The sequence below is a fragment of the Triticum aestivum genome, chromosome 5D, assembly GCF_018294505.1.
Source record: "Triticum aestivum cultivar Chinese Spring chromosome 5D, IWGSC CS RefSeq v2.1, whole genome shotgun sequence".
Classification (NCBI taxonomy): Eukaryota; Viridiplantae; Streptophyta; class Magnoliopsida; order Poales; family Poaceae; genus Triticum; species Triticum aestivum.
Genome location: NC_057808.1, coordinates 54,025,608 through 54,034,316, shown reverse-complemented (window position 1 = coordinate 54,034,316; position 8,709 = coordinate 54,025,608). Strand labels below are relative to the sequence as shown.

At 40.4% G+C, this 8,709-nt stretch overlaps 1 protein-coding gene across 4 annotated transcripts; it reads right to left on the bottom strand.

Annotated features, from left to right (window-relative positions):
- Nucleotides 1–6,265: 6,265 nt before the first annotated feature.
- On the bottom strand, nt 6,266–8,322 carry LOC123124312 (uncharacterized). Of its 4 annotated transcripts, none has more exons than XR_006461045.1 (5): nt 7,863–8,322; nt 7,695–7,739; nt 7,432–7,600; nt 7,244–7,353; nt 6,266–6,644 (listed from the first exon to the last, which is right to left on the bottom strand). XR_006461045.1 is itself a non-coding variant. In XM_044544948.1 (4 exons), exons 1-4 carry the CDS (start codon nt 8,203–8,205, stop codon nt 7,504–7,506), a joined length of 381 nt encoding a protein of 126 aa, XP_044400883.1. In that variant the 5' UTR covers nt 8,206–8,322; the 3' UTR covers nt 6,266–7,503. The 4 variants fall into 4 exon arrangements, 1 of the variants encoding a protein (XP_044400883.1); XR_006461043.1 differs by having other exon boundaries at nt 6,266–7,353; nt 7,432–7,603; nt 7,863–7,945; nt 8,053–8,322; XR_006461044.1 differs by having other exon boundaries at nt 6,266–7,353; nt 7,863–7,945; nt 8,053–8,322.
- Between the last annotated feature and the right edge of the window lie 387 nt (nt 8,323–8,709).

The following is an 8,709-nucleotide window of genomic DNA, read 5'->3' as shown; positions in this document are numbered from 1 at the left end:
ATATTTTTAGCAACTAAATACCGGTTTTAAATAGGAATCTCGCTCGTTGGCGGATTTTGCTCTCGGGTCGTGATGAAATTGCGTTTTTTGCAATTTTACTACCGGAGTTGTTCGACCTGAACTTCTCCCAATGCTAGGTTGAACTTCCGCCAACACTGCCCAAATGGGGCTAGCGATATACCGTTGGAAAGCTATGGACACCGGTATCAAGACCCAAGTTAAAATTTTGGCAAAATGTAAGCGGTTTAAGAGCACTTTTGCAAACCGTTTTTTCTTCATACAAAAAACATGAATCATATTTTTGATCGCATTTTAAAACCGTTTGTCGAAATGAGGCGAATAATATAGCGTTGGAAAGCTGCTGCAAAACCGCTCCTTCCACATGTTGAAAGTTTTCTCTAATTCTCTATGGTTAAAGAGTAATTTGGAAAATCATAAAATTTTGCAAACCGAACAGCCGCGTTTGTATTTTCGATGTCATTTCTAAATGGCTAATCCAATTGAGGCAAATGATATGGCGTTGGAAAGCTTATGAAAATGCGCTACTTTTTCATGTTGAAAGTTTTTTCTAATTTTGAACAGTTTAAAAGTGATTTATAAAACGGTCCAAGCTGCACCGAGTTCGTATTGTCGAGCTAAATTTTTAACCTACGTCTGAATGTAGCAAATGATATGGTGTTGGAAAGCTTGAGGAAATGCGAAACTTTTTGGTATATATTGTTTCTCCCAATTCCTTACAGTTTTAAGTCTATTTTGAAAATGGCTAAAAACATATTTTTGCCGTAATTTCTACAAACTTTATCGGAATGGGGCAAATAATATACCGTTGAAAAGCTAAGGAAAATGCGAAACTTTTTCATGTTGATGGTTTATCTGATTCCTAGCCGTTTTCATGTAATTTCAAAAATAGCGAGATTATTTGTTCTGCCATTATCGCGAAACAGATTCTTCGAAAATGCACCGTGTGAAGAATCTGAACTTCTTGGCATGTCTACTTGAACTTCACTCTGTTTTTCACGTGCTTTTTTTGCCCGTAGCTCTCCATCCACTCACCGGAAGACTCACCGGAATTGAGCAAGTAATATACCGGTGGAAAGCTGATGTAAACACACAACTTTATCGTGTTGATCATTTTTTCATACTCGCGACGATTTTAAAAGTTTTTCATCTCAAATTCATTCACTATAGTAGTCGAACTTCCTACTGTTTCCACGTTGAACTTCTGTGACGTATTTTTGTTTGTAATTTTCTCATCCATTTCGTCAGTGTTACACAAATGATATTCTTTTTGTACAAACCTCTCTCTCAATTATTTTTTAACTTTCTCCGACCGAGGACTTGAACTTACACAAATGATATTCCTGTCGTTTTGAAGTAAATTAGAAAAATGATGAGATCATGATTTCTGCCTTCATTGCGAATGGAAACGCACTGCGTGAAGTAGTTGAACTTCACGGGCATGTTTGTTTGAACCTCACTCTGTGTTTTGACGTGCTGTTTTTTGCACTGCATGAAGTAGTTGAACTTCTGGGGCATGTCTATTTGAACTTCACTCTGTTTCACTTTATTGTATTTTTCTTATACAGAACACACACCATGCAGTACGTGAACTTCTGGATGTTATCACTTTGAACTTCTCTCTGGTTTGAGTGAATTATTTTAAAACACAACAAACAACATCTTTTTATGTATTTTGGACATCTAAACACACGGTGAACCTCTCTCACAAATTTTTTTGAACTTAGCCTCGCCGAGCACTTGAACTTCTAGCAACCATTTTTTTCATTTATGAGTAGTTTTTAAAAGTGCAAAAAAAGGCATTGTGTTTTTTATTTTTTGAACACGTAAATCCTAGGTTTTAATAAACTCCGAACTTCTTTGTTATTTCAATTTGAACTTCACCTTTTTATATTTTTGAGTTCGATTTTTATATGGAAACAATCGAACATGGAAATACAAGGTGACCCTCTCTCGCAAGAATTTTTGAACTTCTCCGGACACATCACTTGAACTTCTTTCAACAAACCTTTTAAGCTTTTATTTTTCTATACTTTTATTCTCACCTGAAATGCATTCCTTGCAGTACTTGAACTTCTCGATGTTTTCACTATGAACTTCTGTCGCATTTTTCTGTATATGTCGAATTACACGCAATTGAAGGTCGGATGTCATTTTTTGCCATTTCAAAACATGTAATGGGAGGTCGGATGTCCCGCAATATAAATTTTGAACCGTGCACGGAGGTGCACGTGAACTTCTTGCAACAAATCTGAGTTTTTTATATAATTCGAACTTCTCTGTTATTTTAATTTCAACTTCTTAGTCATATTCTTAGAAAGGAAATATGTTTTTAAATAAGCATCAAACATTTCTTTTTTGTAAATTGAACTTAATAATTTTATTTTTTATTAGAAACGGTAATAATTTGAGATATACATCGAACTACTCCTCTATTTTTAATTTCAACTTCGTCATTTTTATTCTTTAGTAACAAGGAAAAATTAGAGTTTTTTTCATAAATATCGAACTTCTCTATTTTCGTAATTTGGACTTCTTGGTTTATTTCTTTGTAGTAATGGAAAAATCCTAGTTTTCTAATAAATATTGAACCAGGCCCTTTATTTAAATATGAACTTCTAGAGTTTTTTTGTAAGTAACAGTGAAAATCCTTTTTTATGAATTTTGTACTGCTCTATTTTAAAAAAGTTGAAGTTCTTTTTTTATTCCTTAATAATGAGGAAAATCTGAATTTTGTATAACTATCGAACTCTACATTCCTTAAAAAAGTTGAAGTTCTTTTAAAAAATCTGAATTTTTTTGATTTGAACTTCTAGGGGTTTTTTAACAGATAAAATCCTTTTTTATATAAATTCGTGTTGAGATGCTTTTTCTTGTGTTTCACCTTCTTGGGGTTTGTAATAAACATTGGACTTCTTTGTCTTAAAAATTTAGAAAACTAAGTTTTTCTAGAAACGAGGAAATCCATGTTTTGTATAATTTGTGAAATGATCAAAATTTTAAATTTGAACTTCTTGATTATTTTAGAAATGAGGAAAATCCATTTTCCAAAGATGGGAAAATCCATGAGCTTTTTTTTGTACAAACATATGTGTCACTTTTTTGTTTTCTCATTTTTGTCGAACTGTCCAATTTATTAGATATGAACTTCGAGAGTTAACATTATTCTAGGCTATGCTTTTTTTGTTCTTCGTATAGAAATATCCTGGTGCTTTGTTTTTCAAATTTGAACTTCTTGGTTATATTTCTAGGAAGAAAAAAATCCAATTTTTTTGTTACAATTGAACTCCTTTGTTAGTTTAATTAGAACTTCTCAGTTTAACAGGAAATGGAATGCTCTGTTATTCTAATTTTTTATAAACTTAGAACTTCTCTGTTATTTTATTTTGAACTTCTTATTTTTATTTTTAGGAAAAAATGATTTTTCACATAAACATTGAACAATTTTTTCTTGCATTTTTTTCTAGAAACAAGAAGAATCTGAGTTTTTTGTATGCATAGTGCTCGTCCGTTATTTTAATTTGAACTTATTTGGTTTTATTCTTTAGTAATGAGGAAAATAAGATTTTTTTCGAACTTCTTTGTTCTAAAATTTTGAACTTCTTGGTTTTATTTTTTTAATAATGAGAGAAAACTGAATTTTTTATTAACATTGGACTACTCCGTTAGTTTAATTCGAACTTCTTGGTTTCTTTTTAGAAAATGCGTATACTGCATCCCTTTTTATTTAAACTTTTGTTTTTGCACTCGAGAACAAAGAGAACATCCTTTACCTTGTTGATGTTTTTGAAGTGAATTTTGTAGGCTTATATTTTGTTTGTGCTCTTTTTAAATTTATTTGTCACTTGAAGTTCTAAAAGAATCGCAAATCTCCCATGTTTTCCCTTGTGTGTTTAAATTTTTTGAACTTGCTGAGATACACATAACACACTTGACCTTCTCAAACACAACATTTTGACCTTCACAAATAGAAATTTAAAGAAATTTTTTTGCATAATAGTACAAGACAAATGGAGCAACACCCCACACACTTATGCTCACATGTTGTTTTCCCCTTCTTTTAGTATACAAATTGAACAACACACCTCTGATAGGATGAACTTCACTCTTTTTCTGTCCCATAGGAACACATGTACATAAGAGAAAATCTATGGACCAAGGAGCACCCATTTTTTTACAGTGACGCAGTGTGTTGCATCCACGGAGAACCGGCAAGGGGATTTCGTCCAGGATCTGCGGGGGGGCAGTTGGTGGTCGTCTTCCACGAGGCGGCGGTGGAGCAGGACGACGCCGCAGCCGGGCCTCACGCGTGATCTGGCAGCAGTTGCTGCAGTGGTCGAGCCGGTTGGGAGGAGGCAGGGTTCAGGGCAGGGACGCGCAGCTGCGCATGGGAGGAGGCGGGGTGCAGGGCAGGGACCAGCGGCGACGCACTGGAGCAAGCGGGGTTCTGGGTGGGGACGCGCGGCGGTGAGGGGCTGAAGTCCAAACCCACCTCGCCCTGAAGGAGATGGCCAGCCTCGCGCCGGGGGCGGGGCGACGGAGTGCCAGGAGGAGGTGGGTACGGCGGCCTCGCACCGGGAGGACGAGAGGTGGCGGCGCGTCGAGAGGCAGCGGGGCGCCGACGCGCCAGGAGGAGGCGGGGCCGGCCGTGCGCGCGGAGAGGGAGTGGCTGACGGCGCTCCCGGAAGGAGGAGGGGCTGGCGGCGCGCCGAAGCAGGGGTGGGCGACGGTCGGAGAAGGGAGGAGGCGGAGCTGCGGCAATGGCGCCCCTATCCAGGCAGCGGGTCCTCCGGGCAGGTAGCGCGGCGGCAGGGCGGCCAGGAAGGCCGCGCGGCGTCGGGGCCCCTGGGATATCATGCGGCAGCGCGGGGTGAGGGGGATCTGGGGCGGGGGTAGGAGGTTGGGGGCGATAGGATTGGGAGTGATTTTTTTTTCTTTTTTTTGCTACCGTTTCGTGAGTTCGGGGAAACCTGGTCGCTCCCTCTATACAGGGCTCCGTGATCCAGATAACTATTCTGATTCTGGGATCAGAATAGTGTTACTCTCTCTCTCTATATATATATAGTCGCGCTATTCCTCACCCCAGCCGAACCAGTCACACCACGAGCACACCATAAGAAACTAGAGGCTTGCGAGGTAAAATTATGACGTGGAAAGAGCAATGCGTACCCGCATCATTACGAAACAGAAAAGCGTGCGAGGTAATTTTACTGCCTATGGGGTAAGTTACGTCATGGAGGTCAGGAACACAAACCGGCCAGCCGAAGTGGCCGTAAGGAAACAACTGTTCTTGACGTAGGAATAGCTGATGTGCCGCTGGGATAGGAGTAACGTACTGGAGTAAATTTCAACCATGAAAATCACGTTGATCCATCCTACTAAATCCTTCCTTTTTTTTAGAACACCTCTTCCGAAATATGTCTATCCACATGAGATTTAGTTGTTCAATATTTTGAGAGAAAAGAGCGTTCGATGATCAACTCTCCTGGATAAAAACGATAGTCTTTGTTTCGCATCATACCTAACCCTGTCGCTCGGCCGGCCGATCCGGTGTGAGGGAGCAATATCATGTAAGCGCGCAATGCAACGAGGATGCGTCACTATTCTGGCTTGGAGGCGCCTCCGCGCGTGGTGGACGTCAGGGGAAGCAGCCATGGCGTCACTTGCTAATTTCAGTTGGACATGTTCACAACGCGTGAACACCTAGCTTCTCGGCGACGTCATGCAGTTCTGCTTGAGCGCGAGCACGATGGCATTCACGATGGCGGACTGGGCACGGCATGGCGTGCTTCTCCTCCCCGTGCCCCTGGGAAGTGGGGAGCACTTATCGGTAGCACCGACTGCAAAATACAGGCACAGAGGAGTGTCCTGTTTGTTGATCTTTGTGTTTGCTGACATTTTTATTATGAAATGAGATGTAAACATGATGCAGTATATTACAATTTTCTCAGTGGAATATTTGACAATGTGATGCGTTAGTTTGAGGTTCCTTCTGCACTTAGTGTAGTCTCTTTATTATTTTTTCTCACAGTAGGCTTAATTTTTATAGAGTAGCAATGAGTTGGACTTGAGATACTCAGAGGTTGGGCCTTTGCCCACTGAATATGGAATGATTGTGCATGCTACAGGTCAGTCATGCTTCTTACGAACTCGTAATTTTGAACTGAAATTGAACATGGATGTTCCAGCTAAGAGATGCCATCATAACAAAAATAGTTCATTTAAGAAATGCATCCACAAAAGACACTGGAAGAGACATGTATAGCATATATCTTTTAAAAACAACAAGAAATCCAGTGGAAATTAAGCACCAGAGCCATAACAATTATATGGAATAAAAAATACGGGTAAATTGAATGGCAATAATCATCAGCCAGAACAAGAAATTTTCTTCTTCAACTTAATCTTCTTGTAGGAGCAGTGGGAACAACTTCTCGTATATCTTTTTACTACACCATAGAATACAGGCTCTTGAACTAACGCTCACAGGATTGATGTTTGTTACAGATGAAGATGCTTGTGATGATTGGATCTCGGCATTCAAGTTGATAGAAGCAAGTCCAAGTTGTGTTGTCATTTTTCACACTAGCTAATGTCCTCTTTCTATTCTCTGGAGGATTCAAACACTGTAAATTCAATGAACGAGTATAACAAGTTAGAGAAGACAACTGTATATAGTACCTATCCAAGCAAAATTTGCAAACTAATCAAGGTGAGATGTGTGACTGCATAAATGTGTGTTCAGGTATGTAGGAAGCCAAATGAGATGTGAGATGTGTGAGGACAGTAGCATTTATCTAACTGATCTTTAACTTGCCTTTTGATCTGTCCAAATAATTGGTATGCCACGGTACTAGTAGTATACTACTGAATAGGATACGATCAATAGAGGCAGAGAAATTTTCCCTACAAACCCAATATAAGGTTCAGTCTTTAAAAAGGAAAAAGAAACTTCTCCTAGACAGAAGAAAGAGCGGAGCTCAGCTTCCTCCTCTCCTTTCTGTGATCTGTTAATTAGACCTATACACCCTTAGTAGCCATTGTACACTCATCATTTGTACATTACGATAAATGAGAACGTCAATCCTTAATATGAGTGTATGTCGTTTAACACAAAAGCATGAGTTAAACTAGGATTTTTTTACTGAATCAATTCAAGAACAATATTCCTAACATACTTTATTTTACTCTCGCAATGTCGGCATTTTAAAGAGTATGATTGCACCTGCCCAGTAAAATGACAAGGATTACACCTTAATTACTTGGTGTGCCTTTTCTTTGCTTTTCCAGCATATCTACACAGTTGCAGGGTGGAAAACTTCACTAGTCCGAAATCTGGAATAAGTTTAGATCTGGTCAAAACTCAAGAGTCCACATAATCGCACCTGCAAATAAGTTTAAATTGACACATACTCATGTAAATTGACGGAGAGAAAGCAAAATTGAAGAGATTCGGCGGCGAAGAACTGGCAGCCCACTGTTGTGTTAGGACGAGATGGAGATGCAGATCACATCAACAAGCATGCCACGGCAAATGTACCTGATGCCGAGGAACACCTGCGAGGCTACACGCCTGCACCACCTGCTGTGAATCAACGGCCACCAGCGTGCAAACATCTAAGGTTTACATGACCGAATGCAAACACAAGCAACAGTAATGGTAAAATATAAATTACCTCTTGGGGCAGAGGATGTCTGATCTCACCACATGGTTTCCACATCTAAATTAGAAATTGAACCCCAAATTAGCAATTTGGGAACAACACAAAGAAGCGAAAGGCAACAAGAAGTCGATTTGAATTTCAGAACGGAAATCATTAGGAATTTAGAATTGAGCTGCTCACCTCCTCCTGTTCCAATAACAAGGATTTGGACTCAACTGCAGCGCCGCCAGGAGGGCCACCGCACACCACGCCGCATCGCCTGCCTGGCCACCACCACAAAGTCAGGCAACAAGCCGGCAAGCAGCACGTCGCCCCGCCCGTGAGGCAACGACCAAGACGTCGAGTTCACCGGCTGCCGCTCACGGCTCACCTGCCGTCGCTCACCGCATCGCCTCACTGAAATAAAACAGGGAGGTGTGCCACTGAAACCGAGCAGGGTCGGTGAGCACCGCAGGAGACTTGCCGCCATGGACTTGCCCCACGCCGCCGCCCGCCCGAGCCAAACCATCAAGCACCACGGCATCGCCCGATGGATGCCGCTCACCTCGTTCTGGTCGCCGTCGAGATTCTAACTGCTCGAACCTGACGGACGTGGGGAGTGGGCTGGATCCATAAGTCAACGGAATAAATGTAAAATTACTTCGATGTCAATATAATTTTACGGCGGTCGGACCATGGCTTGGCTTAGCGTAGCGTATCTGGCTCGATGGAACGACCAGGGTGAAGAATTATTATTCTTCACCCTAGGTTACTAATAGGCTTTCTACACCCCGGCCAAACCAAGCGTGAGGGTAGAATAGTAACACTAAACTAAGCGTGAGTGTAAAATAGCTTATTCTACACCCCAGTAACACTACATATAAAATATAGTAACATGGTATGTAAAATATAGTAATTTTTGTAAAAATGAAGTAAATTACAAACTTATGTAGTACAAAAAATATTTTCCTAATTACTATATTTTATACACTGTTTTATTAGATTTTGTATATAGCGTTACTAGGAGGTGTAGAATAAGCTATTCTAC